This window comes from Crinia signifera, chromosome 7 (genome assembly GCF_055691185.1).
Source record: "Crinia signifera chromosome 7, ASM5569118v1, whole genome shotgun sequence".
Lineage (NCBI taxonomy): Eukaryota > Metazoa > Chordata > Amphibia > Anura > Myobatrachidae > Crinia > Crinia signifera.
The window spans coordinates 182,202,369-182,221,481 of NC_139223.1; the positions used below are offsets into that span (position 1 = coordinate 182,202,369).

Consider the following 19,113-nt stretch of genomic DNA (forward strand, 5'->3'; position numbering starts at 1 on the left):
TTCTGTCATCAAATCAACCTCCTTCCGGATCCTCATCTATGTACTCTGGCTCACCAAGTATACGTTTCCAGATTTCCCTGCCCGTTATTAGTATTGTGCTGGACTCTATTTAATTTATTCCAACTGTCACTTAAAGAAGTATTTGAGTGAAGTTTATCATTTATGAAATCCGTTATTAAACCTGCACGTTTCAATCCTACTCCTCCTGGTCCGTCTCCGGTTCCTGTGCACCACACGACTCCATCCAGCCCTTTAGCCGTGACAAACGCAAAACGGAACCGGAAGTACGCGAGATGGAACGCAAGCGTCACTTCCGGTATCGCGTCAACCAGGAACCCGGAAGTAGCGGCATTTTACCGCGAGTCTAAGAAAAGACAAGAAACGGACTGTGTATGTTCCCTATAATGTTTGTGTAATGTATTAGCTAGTAGGTAAACTCCATGTCTGGCGTTAGGTATAATGTATAGGGGTATAAATAGAGGTATCAGTTGAAGGTCTCCATATGCCTTGATAAAGAAACAGTGTGTTTCGAAACGCGTTGGCTATTGGAGAGAGCAGCTGGGTGAGACTGGAACCTGGGAGACGATCAGGGACGCCTGGGATCCTCCACATTTGTAACAACATCTTGCAGTCTGCATCTTTGTGTGTGGACCACACAATTTGGTGAGAGTCCATCCCGCTGTTTCTTTTATGTATATATTTTAAGTGAATAAAACTGTATTGCACCATCCAGTTTTCTTCTTCTCTTTACGGGTCAAGATACAAGCTTGATGCACCGGTGACGTGACCGCCCCCTTACAAAACGCTACTGTCTACAAATTAGTAGACATATGGAAAGGGTACGAGTCATATCAAAACGAACCTGCTAACATTCATATTTACATTGTGTATAAAAACTGTATTACACTATTGTACTCCTTTTTTTTCTCTTTTTGGGTAACCATCTGAGAGGAAAAGGATTATACTTCTACCAGCGCTTAGGGGATATATTGGTAATTTCTTTCCATACTTGTCCAATAACGTTACTTTACACATTATAGGGTCAGACATTTTAAGATTCAATGATAAATCCAGACAGAACATTATTTTTTATTGATGTGAATAGCAGAATTAAGAAATTATAATTATTGGATCTAAAAGTTGGTTATTTAATAAAAGGGCCCCCATAATCTGAATTTATGTGTCACTTTCCAGAATGAGAGAGAACCACAAGCCAGCACTCTGGAGCCATCAGTCAGAGGAGAGAACTCATTAGAGAGATCCCACCAGCCAAATACGCTAAAGCCTTCTCTTGTAAATCAAGCGATGGGCCCCAGGCATGCATTATTGGCTATCCCCAAAATATGCCAACAATGGCTATTGCTTCATAGTAGGATGAACAAGAGTCAGAGAGGGCTATCTCAAAAATGTTATACAGTAGGTGCTAATAATTGTGTATGTAATTTGGGGTTACTCTTGTTCTATTAAAGTTACATTATAGAGTTACCCTTTATATGCCTTCTTTTGCCTTCCACTTATTATGTTTTCTTTGAATATGTTTTATTATGAATGAGCACAAATAGTACCGATGGTCACTACAACAATCTATCTCCAATCTGCAGGCTATACACACCGCCGTTAGGAATAAGATCCCATGTGTTGTTGTGGAGGGATCCGGGCAGATTGCCAATGTCATTGCCAGCCTAGTGGAAGCTGAGGACACCTCTCTTGTACCCTCAGTCATCAAGGAGAAGCTGGTTCTATTCTTGTCCTACACAGTATCTCGTTTGTCAGAAAAGGAGATGGAGACCTGGATACAATGGGTAGAGTATTAATCCATAGATCAGCCATGCCCCATGTGATACGGCCATGTTGGTTCAGTCGCTGTGGAGCCCCTTGCTCTACTCTGCTGATTGACACATGCACAGTGGACCATCATTTTGAATAGTCCGTCCGTCCGTCCTTCCTTCCTCCCACAGGATGATCTAGGAGGATTTATGTTTTGCAGATAATAGAAATAATGGAGAACTTGCACCTTCTGACTGTGCTAAAGATGGATCAGGATGGGGATGATGCTGTCAGCAACGCTATTTCCTCTGCTCTCTATAAAGGTATGTAGATAAGAACTGTGTATTATTAATGTGCTACTATCACTAAATGAGGAGCACTGCACATATCTCATAACCACTGGGATATCTATCACGTGGTTGGAAATTTATCTCTCTTTATAACCCTTGCATTTATTTCTTGTTAAGGCTTAATACATCTGCCCCACTGAACCTAATCCAGAGGCAGTTTGCACTGAAAATGTTCCTCCTGTATTTACCTGTCACATTCTGTTACCGTAGCCTTCAGCACTAACAAGCAGGATAAGAACAACTGGAATGCTCAGCTGCAACTGCTACTGGAGTGGAACCAACTGGAGCTGGCCAGTGAGGAGATGTTCTCTAATGATCGGCGATGGGAGGTAGGTGACATTACACTATCACTAGCAGCAACTTGCATGGGTTGCTCAGGATCCTGGCCCTGCATTTAATAGGACAATTAGGGTCTGTACCCCAACATACTGTAACATGGTAGAGTGATATCCCCGCTAGCACAAAAGAAGTATATGTAGATGTGCTGAGAACGAATGATTCTCAATGTAGTGTATGAACTGACAATCATTGATTTGCTGATTTGCGTCTGTTTGTCAAATTTTCCTTTTATATGGTCTCTTTACTCTGTTTTGTCTTTTTTTTCTCTTTTAACATCCTTGTCTTCCTTAGTTGTTCACTGCTATCATACTTATAGTGGGGTGAGACCTGAAGGAACCACCAGGGAAATGTAGGGCAGAGGTGGCCACTGACCAACAATGCTCTGAATTAGTCTAATAGCAATGTTGATTGGTTTACCATATATAGGCGAGGACACCAATAACAAACATTGGTGTCTCATCCATGATAATGAGAGCCAGGCCTGCTAATGCCAATGCATGGGTGCCATCAGCACATGTGCCTGTTCTAACCAACACTGGATCCTGTTGATGTTTAATTACTGATGGGGAAAACCCATAAACAATTGATAGCAGTGTCAGTCAGTGTCATCTATATGGTAGGGTCTGCTAAAGGTGGCAGCACCAAGCTGAGGGGTTGTGGAGAGCTGCTGGAGGGGCATATGGAAAGTTCATCTCATCTGAGGGATTCCTTCTGGAACTGGGGATGATTTAACCAGTATAAGACTGCTCCCATACTTATCCAACTCTCTGATCTCTTCTCTCCTTGTTATCCCTTCCTTACCCTGCTATCTAGTCTGTGCCCCTTTGTGATCCTCCCATTTATCCCCCCAATATGTCTCCCCACTAGTCACTTTGCAAGATCTCTTACCTGTTTGCTTTTCTCATACTTCATTCTGCTGACAGCATGACAGATAACACCATGGTTAGCTAGGCCCCACCCTCCTACAGTAGGGGGTGGGACTCTCAGGATACGGTACCCACTGATATATATCCCTGACACTATTTCACTCACTCCTCCTAATTATTTTATTTTCTGTACAGTTGACATTATGTTTATCTATTCTATTACTCTTAATATTCCTTTCTACATGTCTTTTCTCAGTCAGCTGACCTGAAGGACGCCATGTTTGCAGCACTGGTGAAGGATAGGCCGAAGTTTGTGCGTCTTCTCTTGGAGAACGGCCTGAATCTACGCAGGTTTCTGACCAGTGATGTCCTCAGCGAACTTTTTTCTCAGCACTTTAGTACCCTAGTATTCCGTAATCTGCAGATTGCCAAAAACTCTTATACTGACTCTTTGCTCACCTTTGTATGGAGGATGGTCCTGAACTACCAGCGTAACCGCGGAGAGGAAATGAAGATTTGTGATGTCTCTGAGATGCAGGTAAAGGTGCGTCAGCCATAGAACTTAATAGAGGTTATGAAATACAACTAATTTACTAGTATGTAGGGTGGACAATCGCGGGATTGACGGGATTCTGGCATTTGAGCCCAAAAATCGCAGGGATTTTAATCCCGGGATTGTAGCTTCCAATTCCGGGAATAGCCTGTGAATGCGCAAATTTAATGCCGGGCAGCACTGAGCACCTGCTCAGACCCTGGCTAAGTGGCTCTGTGCAGCGTGATGTGACATCAGAGGTCACACCACCACCACACCACTCCACCCTCCGCTACTCAGTGCTCCTCTCCGCCCGTCGCTGTACCACTCCGGCCACACCACTAAGGCCAGCCAGTAGTTGCATCTCTCCAGACCATGCTGTTGCTGGCCAGCTCCACGTAAGTAAAACTGTGGGGAGGCCGGTTTGGGCAGAGACTCAATCCAGGGTATGCCGGGAATCCCAAGATTGAGCATTTTTAAATCCTGAGATAGTTACCATGTTCTTTTCTGAAGCCCTCAATTCTTGAGGGCCCACACTGTTCTCTAATGTCATGTTGCAAACCAGGCATTCAAACTATATTTTGTTATTGCAGTAGAGGATCAGTTACCTGGAAGAAGAGGACACGCATGAACATATGTGCTTGGTTTGTTTCTATAGAAACTACACCAAGATTTGCCCTTTTCTGCCAATCAAAATCCGTGGCTGGGTTAACAGCGCTAATATTTGATTGTGTCAAAATAATATCCTAGAGCTATTGACTCAGAAGATTTTACTGGTTGATTTTGTTTACAATGGCATGGATTTGGCCCTTACTAGACATGAGTTTTAGACACTGGCAGGTCAGCCCAGATTTGTTGCCTTCTATCACATGTACCACAGGTGATTTCCAGGGTTTCCTGATGGGCCAGTCTGAACCTGTGCAGGAGCCACCATGTACGAGGTACCCAAGGTGATTGTCTCGGCTGCCCCGCAGATAATCCGGAACTGAGGCACATGCATAAGTGGGATTACGGTCTTGTCATAGATTTGTATTGTTCAGGGCTGGTCAACACCGGCCCTCCAGATGTTAGTGAACTACACATCCCAGGATGCTTTGCATTAGTTTTGCTATGTGGCCATGCTGAAACTGATACAAGGCATCCTGGGATGTATAGTTCATCAACATCTGGAGGGCCGGTGTTGCCCAGCCCTGGTATTGTTAGTGTATTTGAGGCTACCTTGTAGCAACTGATGAGCAGTCAGACTTTGATAGGAGGGGCACAATGTTCATCAGCCATTTATCCATTAAGGTTTAGCAATGTCCATGATAGCTGGTGGGAGAAAGTCTCTGTGTGGACATACAGTATAGCGACCTGTTTCTCCACACACTTACACTCCACCTAGGCCGCACCAGCTTTTGCCAAGGTTACGTGCACAGCTGTATGTTTCTTTATATTGTGCACCAGATGCATGATTGTGAACAATGCGGCCAAACCTCTGAAAATGTCGTTATATATTGGTTAAACTTATAACATGTGTTTATTTTTTGATCACTTAGGGACCCAGTCCACTATTAGCACATCCTGTCATTGCACTATTCATTTGGGCCATACTGCAGAACAAAAGAGAGCTGTCCAGCGTCATCTGGGAGCAGGTAATAATATCATATGTTTTATCAGCTCTATGGAAAATCCTAACATTCTCAGTGTCTATTTCTTCCTGATTTGTGGGTAGGTTGCTGTGTTTGCTGGATATTATATATTGTGAGTTAACAGCAGGGCCGGACTAGGACCAGAAATCACGCTGCAGAAAGGGGCGTGGCCTCATGGAAAGGAGGCGTGGCATCACACTGACCATTACACATTATGGAACACACCGTAATGCCCATTACACAAAATGCTGCACACCGTAATGCCCATTACACAAAATGCTGAACAACGTGATGCCCATTACACACAATGCTACACAAGGTACCCTGCACATCTTTAACCTCTTATGTGCCACCTGCCTGGGCTGTATTTAACTACAGGGGTGAGGAATCATTTGCCACATATTAATAAAGGGGATGAAAACGGGGGGATTTGCATACTAAGAAAAGGCTTTGCTACAACAATGTTGCAACAGCATAGACAGGACTCCAGCACTCAGCATTAGAGGCCCCGTCCACTAACTGCAGGTCCTGCGGTCAATGGACGGGGCTTCCAACGCTGAGCGCTGGAGTCCCATCCGCGTTGCTGCCCTAACATGTAAAATTACCGGCACTTCCACCTACATGCTCCAGGCTTCCTTTGTTCCCCCCCCCCCCCTAATGTCCATCTTCTGAGTGCTGGCTCCTCTTGGTGGCCCCGCTGCTTCTTCGCCGCCAAATCATCACCCCTTCCCCCTCCAGTGCTGAGCCTGCCGCAGAGAGCATTCTGCGCGCTGCAGCAGGAGAGCAGACTTGTCTCTCCGTGTCTTAGCCGGACCCCTCCACGGCAAGCTCCTGCGCTCTGTATACTATACACTCGCTAGTCGGTAGTTACGACACTGGTGCCGCTGGATATCGGCAGTCTCAGGGCTGGGACATCAGGGGACACTCAAGATGGAGAGGAGAGGCAGATTCCGCCTCGAGGGGAAGGGGGTGGGCCGCGGCCGTGCGGCAGCACACACAGGGCAGCCACTGCTAGTGCTACCCTGGGTGAACTAGCACAAAATTGGCCCACAAGGCCATCGGCCCTTCTGACATTTGCCAGAAGTGCCAGATGGCCAGTCCGGCCCTAGTTAACAGTGAGTTAGTAATTGTGGCATTTAAGTACAGTCATATGCAGGTCTGTTTCTAGACAATTCTGCTCTCAGTGTGCTGAAAGGGTGTGTGGCCTAGCTGTAATGTGGGTGGCCTCACTGCAATGGGCATTGTCAAGCAAGTAAAGACTAAAAACACGTTTTGTTTTTTTACCCTGCACCCCCCAGCCATTAGCAAAAATGATTATACCCCACACAGTAGTGTTTCTTGAACCATATTGCCCCATACTGTGTGGGGCATAATATGGTGCAAGGGGCATTACTGTGTGACAAAGTAATTCACCCTGCACCATATTACGCCCAACACAGTAATGCTCCTTGCACCATATTATACCCCTCAGTTATGCCCATGGCACATATTACTGTATATAGACCTTACATAGTATCTCACTATCTGCTCATTGCTGCATTAAGGATCTTCATTACCCCCCCCCCCCACACACACACCCCCCTCATGAGTAAGCAGTCGCAGCTGTTTGCACCTGCCTTCTTTCACATACATAAATAATGAGTAAATATCGGCAAAAAATGAGTGCTTTGGCATCCTTCAAAATTGTATTTTCTGAGACAGTGAAGGCATTTTGGGATTTACATTTTCGACAGTTTCCCATGAGGTTGACAATACCACATGGAATACTGTACAGTCACTAGCCGCAGACACCATGTGCAAGTGAATGGCTCCGCAAAAAAACCCCACCCAACATTCCATGAGGGGTGTCTTGGATTGAAAAATTGGTGATCAACCCACAAAAGATACCTTGATACGCTTGTAACACCTATACGGGCTGTAAGTATGGTACGCAATATTGTCAGAAAGGGAGTCCACACAAATGGTGTCATCCCCTAAAGAAACCTTGATTAGCACGGTGATACTATCTCCCCTATGAGTTTCGGTACGCCCCTAGAGGTTCCACTGTACCCTCAATATAGAAGTGTACACAATTTATATCACAACACAATTTTATTTCTTTTTGCATCCTATACGGTTCTTATCCACGAGTGTATTATGGAAATTTGATAAAGTTTTCTTTCTAGTGAGTACGGTACGCAGTTCCCACTCTCCAATTCCTATACCCTACACATAGGGTGATTTCCTAAAAAAACCTTTATGCACGGGTTCTCACAAAATTCCTTGTGAGTTCGGTACGCCTTTAGTTACCACTTTCTTTACTTCAATCATTTATCCACTATTAAGTTTCTGACACATTGTCTTTGATTTCATTTTATGACACATGAATACTACATCGATTGATTGATCTTCACATTGATTTGGAGTCAAGCGCCATCACCGTTGTTCTCTCGAATACAGAATGGCTCACCCAGCCCTAGAAACAGGGCCTGATTAAAGGTTCCAGGTGCCCTAGGCTAATATTTATAATTATTATTTATTAACAGTTTCTTATATAGTGCAGCATATTCCGTTGCGCTATACAAAGGAGACAGTGATACAACAAACAGGGTATTTACAGACAGTCAAAATGTAGGAGGGCCCTGCTTCTAAAGGGAAATAGGCCTTGATACATAAGGATATATACTGTATTCTTTATTGCATCGATTCCACCAGAATGCAAGGTTCTATGGTTCTGGAATTTGATAAGCTTGTCTGAAGAGATGAGTTTTTAGCGAACGCTTATAGGTTTAGAGACTGGAGGAGAGTCTTATTGTGCTTGGGAGGGCATTCCACAGAGTGGGTGCAGCCCAGAGATAGTCCTGCAGTCAGGAATGGGAGCAAGTAATGAGTGTGGATGAGAGACGCAGATCTTGGAAGGAGCGTAGAGGTCGTGTTGGATGATATTTTGAGATAAGAGAAGAGATGTATGTTGGTGTAATTTGGTTTATGGCTTTGTGTGTAAGTAAAATAATTTTGTATTGAGTACGGTAGAATACAGGTAACCAATGAAGTGACTGACCGAGTAGCTTTGCAGACGATGAACGTCTGGCTAGGAAGATTAGCCTCGCAGCTCCATTCATGATGGACTGTAGAGGTGAGAGTCTGTATTGGGGAAGGCCAATAAGGAGACTATTGCAATAATCAATGCATGAGATGATGAGAGCATGGATTAGAGATTTTGCAGTGTCTTGTGTAAGGTAAGGGCAAATTTTAAATATGTTTTTTTAGGTGCATGTGGCATGATTTTGAGACAGATTGAATGTGCGGTACAAAGGAAAGTTCTGGGCCGTGTTAATTTGTTAAAAATGATAATTCTCCCCAAATTTTTATATGTAATCCAACAGGCACCAGTCTATCTCCCTAAGGCTATATTTAGGAAAATTAATGGTATTATGTCGTCTTTTATATGGCATAACTCCAGACCTAAGGTACAATTGCAAACCTTAATGAGAGATAAACAAGAGGGGGGCCTAGGTCTACCCGATCTCAGGTTGTATTATATAGCCGCCCAACTAACCCAACTAAGGCCATGGATAACCCAGCAGGGTAATGTTGAACAGGTAGCGGGCTTGATAGAAACATCTACCCCAGGGGTTACTCCACTGAGGAGATTGATTGGGGGATACACAAGAGCAAAAGATCCACCTGTGATTTCCCAGGCTATTAAAATATGGAGAGAGGCCAATTCTTTACTAGGATATAGAGGCATAGATCCCGACTTTCCCATAGAAGGGTTGATGGACAAGGGGGCACTTAAAACGATGCAACTGGGAAGTACCTGGAGGGCTTATTCAATTAGGACTTTAGGCCAGCTATACAGTGCTGGGCACTTAAAATCCTTTGTGCAGCTAAGAGAGGAATATGGGGTGCCGCAAACTTATTTTTTTCGTTACTTACAACTAAGAAGCCTATTGGGAACTGTCTTCTCTCCTCCCCCATTATACCTTGAAGAATCCCCAATTAAAAAATTGCTAAAGAAAGATATTAAGTACTGTACCATCTCAAAGTTGTACAAATCTCTTAACCATGAACGCCCATGTGCAAATCTGCTCCGCCTAAGGATGAATTGGGAGAATGATACTGGCCCTTTAACCGATGACGAATGGCAAATGGCTATATCATCAATAGCACAAAATACAAACTCCATTCGGATCCAGCAAGTACAACTTTTTGTGCTTCACCGGGCATACCTTTCGACTACCCGTCTAGCTAAATTTAGAGCTGGTGCTTCACCATTGTGTCCGAAGTGTAGACTACTTCCCGGATCTTTCTCCCACTTATTGTGGGAGTGTCAGGAAGTGGCATACTTCTGGCAACAAGTAATGGATATTATGGTGGAGACAGGGGTGCCGAGGGTAGCACTGACCTTTAAAAGTTGTATCCTCAATATCACTGTAGGCGACAGATTAGAGGCGGGAGTAAAAAAGTATCTTATCAACCTTGTGGCGCTGGCGAAAATGGCAATTGCCAGAACTTGGATGGCCACTCATAGCCCTGATATAAATGGATGGATTGGCCTGGTTAACTATACAGCGGTACAGGAGAGACACCTTCACTTGAGTAGAAATACACTGGATAAATTTAACTTAGTATGGGAAAGATGGAAGAAGTCCAAGTATTGGCACTATCGGGATGTATAAAATGTTGATTTGTTAAAGACACGTCTGAGACACATGTTTAAGATAATAATTTATTGTGCGAGTTGGGGGGAAGGGTGGGGAAGGAAACTGTTAGGGGATAATAGGGAATAATTGATTAATTGATATATATTGACAATCACCTGTTTTTCATACGTAATCACATTGTCGTTTTTTATCACAATATTGAGCACTAGTGTTAAGAATGTAATAAGGTGAACTACTTTGAAGGATATTTGCTCTTTTTTCTTTTTTCTTTTTTCTTTTTGTACTTTATGGATATATTTGCCTGCCTTTTTTTTTTTTTTTTTTTCTCCTTTTCTCTCCTCTTTATGCTAAGAAATCAACGCCCCAGTACCAGACTTCCAATGATTTGATCCTAGTAATAATGTCCCAGGGTAATACTATATTCCATCTCCGATGAGAACTAGATTTGACTGAAACCGCTCAGGTATAGTCAAGTGTGCAACACGTCCCAATAACAGTAGCTTGGAGCAACTTGGTTAATACCCCCAATAGATGCGCCTTAGATATTAGGAGCTCTAGCTCCTCGAAGCTTGGTATATATAGATAGTAAGATGATGGGCACGTAGTGATCGTAACCAGACCTAAGGCGAACCTGCCGAGTATAAATGTATGTTACTGTCTATTTTATTGGTATATATTCATGTCAGATCTTGTTAAATGTGTGTATGGTATGTCGCTTTTTTGTACTTATGATAAAATCGCAATAAAAAATATAAAAAAAAAAAAAAAAAAAAAAAACAAAGGAAAGTTCTGAGTCAAGGATAACTCCTAGGCAGCGAGCTTGAGAGGTAGGAGCGATTGTCATATTCTCAATGGCAATAGAGATATCAGGTTGGTAACTACTATTTATTGGTGGAAATATAATTAATTCTGTTTTTGAGATATTAAGTTTGAGGTGGCGAGATGACATCCAGGATGAAACAGCAGAAAGGCATTCAGAGACATGGCTCAATACAGATGGGGACAGGTCCGGGGAGGAAAGGTAGAGCTGAGTATCATCCGCATACAGATGATACTTAAATCCAAAGTTTGCCAAGAGATGAGGTATAGATTGAGAAAAGCAGAGGACCTAAAACTGAACCCTGAGGTACTCCAACTGAAAGAGGTAGCGAAGAGGAGGTAGAATCCGAGAAACGAACACTAAAGGAGCGGTAAGATAGGTAGGATGAGAACCAAGAGAGGGCTGTGTCTTTAAGACCTATGGATTGTAGTGTTTGTATGAGAAGTGTGTGCTCAACAGTGTCAAAAGCAGCAGAGAGATCTAGAAGAATTAGTAGTGAATAGTGGTCTTTAGACTTAGCAGTGACCAGATCATTCACAACTTTAGTCAGTACTGTCTCTGTGGAGTGTTGGGCATGAAAGCCTGACTGATGCGGGTCCATTAAGTTGTGCGAGTTAATAAAGTGTGTGAGGCGAGTGTAGGCAAGTCTTTCAAGTAGTTTGGAGGTACATGGAAGTTGAGAAATGGGTCGGTAGTTTGAGAGAGAGCTTGGATCAGAATTCTGTTTTTTTCAGAATCGGAGTAATAACTGCTTGTTTGAACAATGAAGGAAAGACACCAGTAAAGAAAGAGAGGTTACAGATTTTAGTTAAGATTGTGATGAGCACAGGAGACAGAGATTTACTTAATACACATGTAGCTCCCCTTGTATTGCTGCAAAACACATGCCAGTCATACTGCCCATATGCATGTAAGAAAGGCTAAACAACTGGCATGTAGGATCTAATGTTTGTGGCATGTAAAGGAGACAATGGCTTTAGGCTGCCCATCTGGCGCTGTAGCACAATGTACATAAAGTAATTTTTCCATCAGTAAGTTACATTGGCACAGCCATCTGCCAGTCACCATAAGAACTTTAAGGACAGGTGATAGCTAACAAGCATTGAATAAATAAGGCCTTCATTTTAATTAGAGATGAGCACTTTGGATTTAATCGGTTCTTATGGGCAATATTAGCGCAAGTTCATATTTTCCCAATTGGCTATCGACAGTCACATGTTTTGGATAGTCAATAAGATCTCACTTTGAGATACGAGTAAATCCGGGTAAAACTGAACCCACAAATCTACTGTATAATTTTGAACCCCAGGTGCCACCGCCCCAGTCCTGGTGCCCTAAGCTGCAGCCTATTGGTTAATCAGGCACTGCCTAGAAATGGCCCTAGACTTGCACAATTCTACCACCTATGCCCACCTGTGTTCATAGAGATGGCATATATGCTATTTACCATGCTCTTTTCTTTAGTTCCCGTTTTACCAATGTGACTGAAGAACCCATAACTTTTCTCCTGTAATTTGTTAAATACAAGTATTTACAATTCATGTATAATAGAATTAACCACATAATAATTCTATATTAATAATAATATATAGTGTTTAAATTCTATGAAGTTATAATAACAACATGCAAAAGTCTAAAGTTTTTCCTTTCTCTTTTGATACTGATAAATATGTGACTGTATTAATGCATTTCTTCAGACAAGAGGCTGCACCCTGGCTGCGCTCGGTGCCACCAAACTGCTGAAGAGCCTGGCACACGTAGAGAATGATATGAGTGATACCGGGAAATCAGAAGAGATCGCGAATGAGTATGAGACCAGAGCAGTGGGTAAGTTGCAAACTATGTACTAATTGTAAGCAAGGCCACCAGGAGATCCAGGGCCCTGGGACTATGGAGAGTGTCCAAGTGAATTTGGTGTGACCATGCCCCCTTTAGTACCAGTGGGGTGACAGGGGTCACTGTGTATAGGGCCCCTTGTCCCCAACACAGTGACCCAGCAGGCAGAATTTCATTGCTGCTGTATCAGTCCTCCTCGGTTTTTCAGCGCAGGCAGCGGTTGCCATGGAGCTATGGGTACAGTTACACAAGATGCAGTCATTATCCAGCAAGACTTGGGGAGGGGTATCAAATATTGGAGAGAGATAAAGTACCAACCAATATCAAGCTTCTGTCTGTCATATTACAGACCTGGCCAGATTATCTAAGCTTAAAAAGTGATAAAATCCAGAGTGATAAACAACCAGTCAATCAGCTCCTACCTGACATGTCACAGGCTGTGTTTGAAAAATGTCAGGTAGGAGCTGATTGGCTGGCTGTTTATCACTCTATATTTTATCACTTTTGAATCTTAGAGAATCTGGCCCCGTGTTTGAAAAACGACAGAAGCTGATTGGTACATTAGCTCTTTCCAGTTTTTGATACATTTCCTTTTTGTCTCTATATAGGCAGGTATTCAATGGGCAGAATCGCTGGCGGCAGCGAATCCTGTGTAGGATTCGCTGCTCTTTCGTCGCAATTCTCCCTTCAGGGAGATTCGCCGGGCAGCCACCCCTCCGCCCCATTCAACGCCTCAGGGGCTCTCTGCCCCTGTATGCGAATTTTAACACCCCCCCCCCCGGCGAATGCCGCCGGGGAGCTGGGGGATGGCTGCAGGCAGGGAGATGGAAGCCTCCCTGCCTGCGCCGGACACTGTGGGGGTGAAGGAGGGCTGTCGGGGACACAGGGAGAGCCCCCCAGAGCTGGCAGGGGCTGTGTTAGGGAGCCGCTACACTCCCTGGTCCCAATTGTGCATATGTAATGATCGGGACCAGTGTGCAGTGAATAAATGAATATTAATGAGCGGCTCCCGGCTCCCGCCCCATGCTGATGAATGTGAAAAAAAAATTGTTTAAAAAAATAAAATAATAATTACAAAAATATTCATGTGCTGCAAGCACATGAATAAAAATAGCATGCCCCTTCACAGAAAAAAAAAATCAGATTTTTTGACAAAAAAAACCCAAAACAAAAAAAAAACGCTTTATTTTAACCCCTTCCCGACATTTGACGTACATTAACGTCATGGTCGGGAAGTACTTCCCGACACATGGCGTAAATGTACGTCATGGCTTTAAACTGTCACCGCGTCTATAGACGCGGTGACAGTTTAAACATGTCTGCTGTCCCTGACAGCAGACATGTCCCTGCATGCCCAGGGGGGGCTGCGATGCCGCCCCCCCCGTCGGCGATCGCTGTGATTGGCTGTTCAGTGTGAACAGCCAATTACAGCGTTTTCTGTGTCACCGGCGAATAACGTTCGCCGGTGACACAGGGATCGGAGGTGATTGGTGCTGTAAAGTACAGCACCAATCACCACGGGGTGTAAGGGTGACACTGGTGTCACCCCACCTCACCCCGCCCGCCCCCAAAGGCCGTGATTGGTTCGTCGGACCGACGAACCAATCACAGCCATGGAGGGGGATTTAAACTAACGGTGACTGCACTGCAGACGCCATTCCGGTCTGGAATTGCGTGCAGTGCGGTCACCGTACCTAGCTGCCGTGATATACTGACCTGATCCTTGCAAAATACTTACCTGATCACTGCTTGTAGCGTGCTGGATGCTTCCTGGATCCTGTTACTACTTGTGACTTCCTGTGTTGTGCTGCTGCAGTGTAATAGCGTTAGATAGAGAGAGATAGAGAGAGATAGAGAGATAGAGAGAGATAGTGTCAGAGAGTGCTATATTTTGTGCTGCTGCAGTGTGATAGAGTTATAGATAGAGAGATAGAGAGAGATAGAGAGAGAGATAGAGAGAGATAGAGAGATAGTGACAGATTGTGCTATATATTTTTTATACTAGGTGATTCATCGCGCCCTACGGGCGCTCTTCACATCGTCGTAAGGGGCTGCGCCCCCTTAATTTGTGAACATTTGTATATGAAAAAGATGGTTAGAATTGTATGAAAGATGGCCTGTATTGCAACTTGAGTTATAGGTGAAATGTGTTAAATAGAGAGCATATGATTGGGAAGGGGGTGTGTATTGTTTTGTTTAATTAAAAAGCGGTTACAGAGTAAGATGTACATTGATAGTGTGGATGGTACAGTGACATTTGTGGGTGTGGGGGGGGGGGGGGCTGTGTGTGCATTTTGTTTAGGTGTGTGTGTGTGCAATAGTATAGTAGGGTGTTTTTGAGTCAGCGGCTCCCCACTGGCGGAGGTCACGACACAGGAAAACAGGAGGCTGGGTAGTGATAGGGGTGTGTGGGCATAAGGGGGACTAAAGAGGAGGGTGGGAGATACTGTGCAGCTTCTGCCAGTGGGTGAGGGTCCAGCGTGGCAGTACAGGAGTACAGGATGGTGGCCCTTAGTCAGTGTCTCCTCCTACTGGGTGGGAGTTCGGGTGCATGAGAGCAGGAGGCTGGGCTATGAGGCATGATAGGGGCATGTGGGCAAAACAGCGTCAGCGACTCCCCAATGGTGGAAGTTACGGTTCAGGAGAGCAGGAAGCTGGGTAGTGATAGGGGTGTGTGAGTATACGGGGGACTAAAGAGGAGCTTAGGGGTGCTGCCGTGGGTGGATGCCGTGAATTGCGTGAGGGGGGGTCGCGAGGGGGGGGGGGTGGGTACCGCGAATTGTGGGAGGGGGGGGCACAGGGGGTTGCAGTGAATCGCGGGAGGGTGGGTCGCGTGGGCGGGGGGTTGCCGCAATGACAGGAGGGGGGGTCAGGGGTGGGGAATCGCGGTAGGGGGGTCGTGGGGGGCACCGTGAACAGCGGGAGGGGGGGCCCGGGGGGTTGGCGCGAATCGCGGGAGGGTGGGTCGCGTGGGCGGGGGGTTGCCGCAATGACAGGAGGGGGGGTCAGGGGTGGGGAATCGCGGTAGGGGGGTCGTGGGGGGCACCGTGAACAGCGGGAGGGGGGGCCCGGGGGGTTGGCGCGAATCGTGGGAGGGGGGGTCGCGGGGTGCCGCAATCGCAGGAGGGGGGGGTGTCACGGGGTGGGGCCGCGAATCGTGGAAGTCACCGGGGGTGCCGCGAATTGCGGGGGGTGTGCTGCAAATCGCGGGAGGGGGGTCGCGGGGGGTGCCGCGAATCGCCACAAGAAAAAATCAACACAGAAAGTTCAACACATGTAAATGTTGACATAAGTGTGGCACCTCATCGGTGTCCATGTCGACACATGAGAATGAATATGAAAACATTAAAAAAAAGAAAAATAAATCTTCAAAAACTCATGTCAACCTTTTTCATTGTCGACCATAGCCGTGCCAGTGTTTTGCATGTGCCATTTAATCCTGGGGTTGCCGTGAATCGCGCGCGGGGGTGGGGGGGAGGGAGGAGGTGAGGAGTGTCCGCGAATCACGGGAGGAGGGGTCGTGGGTGGATGCCGCGAATTGTGGGAGGGGGGGGGGCGCGGGGGGTTGCAGTGAATCGCGGGAGGGTGGGTCGCGGGGGCGGGGGGTTGCCGCAATGACAGGAGGGGGGGTCAGGGGTGGGGAATCGCGGTAGGGGGGGTCGTGGGGGGCACCGTGAACCGCGGGAGGGGGGGCCCGGGGGGTTGGCGCAAATCGTGGGAGGGGGGGTCGCGGGTGCCGCGAATCGCAGGAGGGGGGGTGTCACGGGGTGGGGCCACGAATCGCGGGAGTCACCGGGGGTGCCGCGAATTGCGGGGGGTGTGCTGCAAATCGCGGGAGGGGGGTCGCGGGGAGTGCCGCGAATCGCCACAAGAAAAAATCAACACAGAAAGTTCAACACATGTAAATGTTGACATAAGTGTGGCACCTCATCGGTGTCCATGTCGACACATGAGAATGAATATGAAAACATTAAAAAAAAGAAAAATAAATCTTCAAAAACTCATGTCAACCTTTTTCATTGTCGACCATAGCCGTGCCAGTGTTTTGCATGTGCCATTTAATCCTGGGGTTGCCGTGAATCGCGCGCGGGGGTGGGGGGGAGGGAGGAGGTGAGGAGTCTCCGCGAATCACGGGAGGAGGGGTCGTGGGTGGATGCCGCGAATTGTGGGAGGGGGGGGGCGCGGGGGGTTGCAGTGAATCGCGGGAGGGTGGGTCGCGGGGGCGGGGGGTTGCCGCAATGACAGGAGGGGGGGTCAGGGGTGGGGAATCGCGGTAGGGGGGGTCGTGGGGGGCACCGTGAACCGCGGGAGGGGGGGCCCGGGGGGTTGGCGCAAATCGTGGGAGGGGGGGTCGCGGGTGCCGCGAATCGCAGGAGGGGGGGTGTCACGGGGTGGGGCCGCGAATCGCGGGAGTCACCGGGGGTGCCGCGAATTGCGGGGGGTGTGCTGCAAATCGCGGGAGGGGGGTCGCGGGGGGTGCCGCGAATTGCCACAAGAAAAAATCAACACAGAAAGGTCAACACATGTAAATGTTGACATAAGTGTGGCACTTCATTGGTGTCCATGTCGACACATGAGAATGAATATGAAAACATTGAAAAAGTGAAAAATAAATCTTGTCAACCTTTTTCATTGTCGACCATAGCCATGTCAGTGTTTTGCATGTGCCATTTAATCGTGGGGATGCCGTGAATGGGGGGGGGGGGGGAGGGAGGGAGGTGCATACCTCCCAACATGACCCTCTCCAGGAGGGACACATTGCTCTGTTTCTGGACTTTCTTCTTAATTTATGGATTACCATCACCTGTGCTTAAACACCTTTCTTATCAATTACCCTGTTTAAAACAGGTGATGACAATCATAAATTAAGATGGAAGTCCACAACCCAGCGTTACAGCTCCAGACACACTTTGAGTGACAGATGTAGCCAAATATATAAGAGATAACTGACTGCTGCCCCCCCCTTTTGTGCTGATCAGTATAAATTAACTGATCAGCAACTTTTTGGGGGCGCAGGTTTTTTTTTTAATATATATACCTGTCAGTGCTGCTGCTGCAGTGTCATAGAGTGATAGATAGTGAGAGATAGAGAGATAGAGAGAGATAGTGACAGAGAGTGATAGAGAGTGCTATATTTTGTGTCTGCTGCCCCCCTTTTGTGCACCCCAGCAACTTTTTGGGGGTGCAGGGGTTATTTTTTATATATATAACTGTCAGTGCTGCTGCTGCAGTGTCATAGAGTGATAGATAGTGAGAGATAGAGAGAGATAGAGAGAGATAGAGAGAGATAGTGACAGAGAGTGCTATATTTTGTGTCTGCTGATCAGCTTTTTCGGCACAGGGTTGATCTATTTTTTTTTTTTTTGATCAAATTCCTGTTGCCTTTGAGCGCTGTTCAGTGACGGACGTTACTGACCAACATCTGTGCTCAATTTTTGGCGCAGGACCTTTTTTTTTTTTTTTTAACCCCTTCAATTTTTTTTTTTTTTTTAACCCCATCAATTTTTTTTTTTTTTATTGGGATCAAATTCCTGTATAAAGTATTTTTTTTTTTTCTGCACTACATACACACTACACACTACATACCCCCCTGGTTGAAATAAAGTTTGTACCCCCCCTACACTATACACGTGTTGAAACATTTCACTACCAGAAACACAAAAATAAAAATGGCATCCCAAATGTCATCCCAAATGTCATCCCAGTCATCCAGAAGAATGTATTCAGCGGAGGAGGCATATGCCATGCTTGCCTCTGACTCTGACACAGCCAGTGAGGCAAGCGGGGAATTTGAAGGATTCATCTTAAGCTCCTCTTCCTCCTCTAGTGATGAGGGACCCCCTCAAAGACGCCCCCGTAGAGCAGCTGAGACCCCCCCCAATAATTGATCTCGTATGGACCCCACCACCAGACAATTTTGAGCCCCAGGTTCCTGAGTTTTTGGCCATGCCAGGAATCCAATTTGATTCCACAGGTCTCAGAGAAATTGACTTTTTCAAATTATTTTCTCTGATGATTTTATAAATTTAATGGTGGACCAAACTAATTTATATGCCCAGCAGTTTATTGCTCAAAACCCCACGTCATCATTTGCTAGGTGGACCCCTGTAGATGCAGTAGAGATGATGACGTTTTGGGGTCTGGTGTTTCATATGGGCATAGTAAAAAAAAGCCAGAAATTAGGCAATATTGGAGTACAGATGTTCTGTACAGCACCCCATTTTACCGTATGGCCATGACTCGGGCTCGTTTTGAGATGATCCTTAAATTTAGAGATCCTTAAATTTTTGCATTACAACGATAATGCACAGTGCCCACCCAGAGAT

General features: G+C 45.9%; 1 protein-coding gene across 1 annotated transcript in view; it reads left to right on the plus strand.

The window, feature by feature from the left end:
- LOC146021314 (transient receptor potential cation channel subfamily M member 8-like) overlaps nucleotides 1-19,113 on the plus strand; it is a 65,658-nt gene that overhangs the window by 28,579 nt on the left and 17,966 nt on the right. Inside the window, exons 8-13 of the mRNA XM_083155108.1 lie at nucleotides 1,602-1,802; nucleotides 1,988-2,090; nucleotides 2,328-2,446; nucleotides 3,579-3,860; nucleotides 5,393-5,488; nucleotides 12,649-12,778. Of these exons, the coding sequence (XP_083011234.1) occupies nucleotides 1,602-1,802; nucleotides 1,988-2,090; nucleotides 2,328-2,446; nucleotides 3,579-3,860; nucleotides 5,393-5,488; nucleotides 12,649-12,778 (931 nt within the window). The remainder of the gene's footprint in view (nucleotides 1-1,601; nucleotides 1,803-1,987; nucleotides 2,091-2,327; nucleotides 2,447-3,578; nucleotides 3,861-5,392; nucleotides 5,489-12,648; nucleotides 12,779-19,113) is intronic.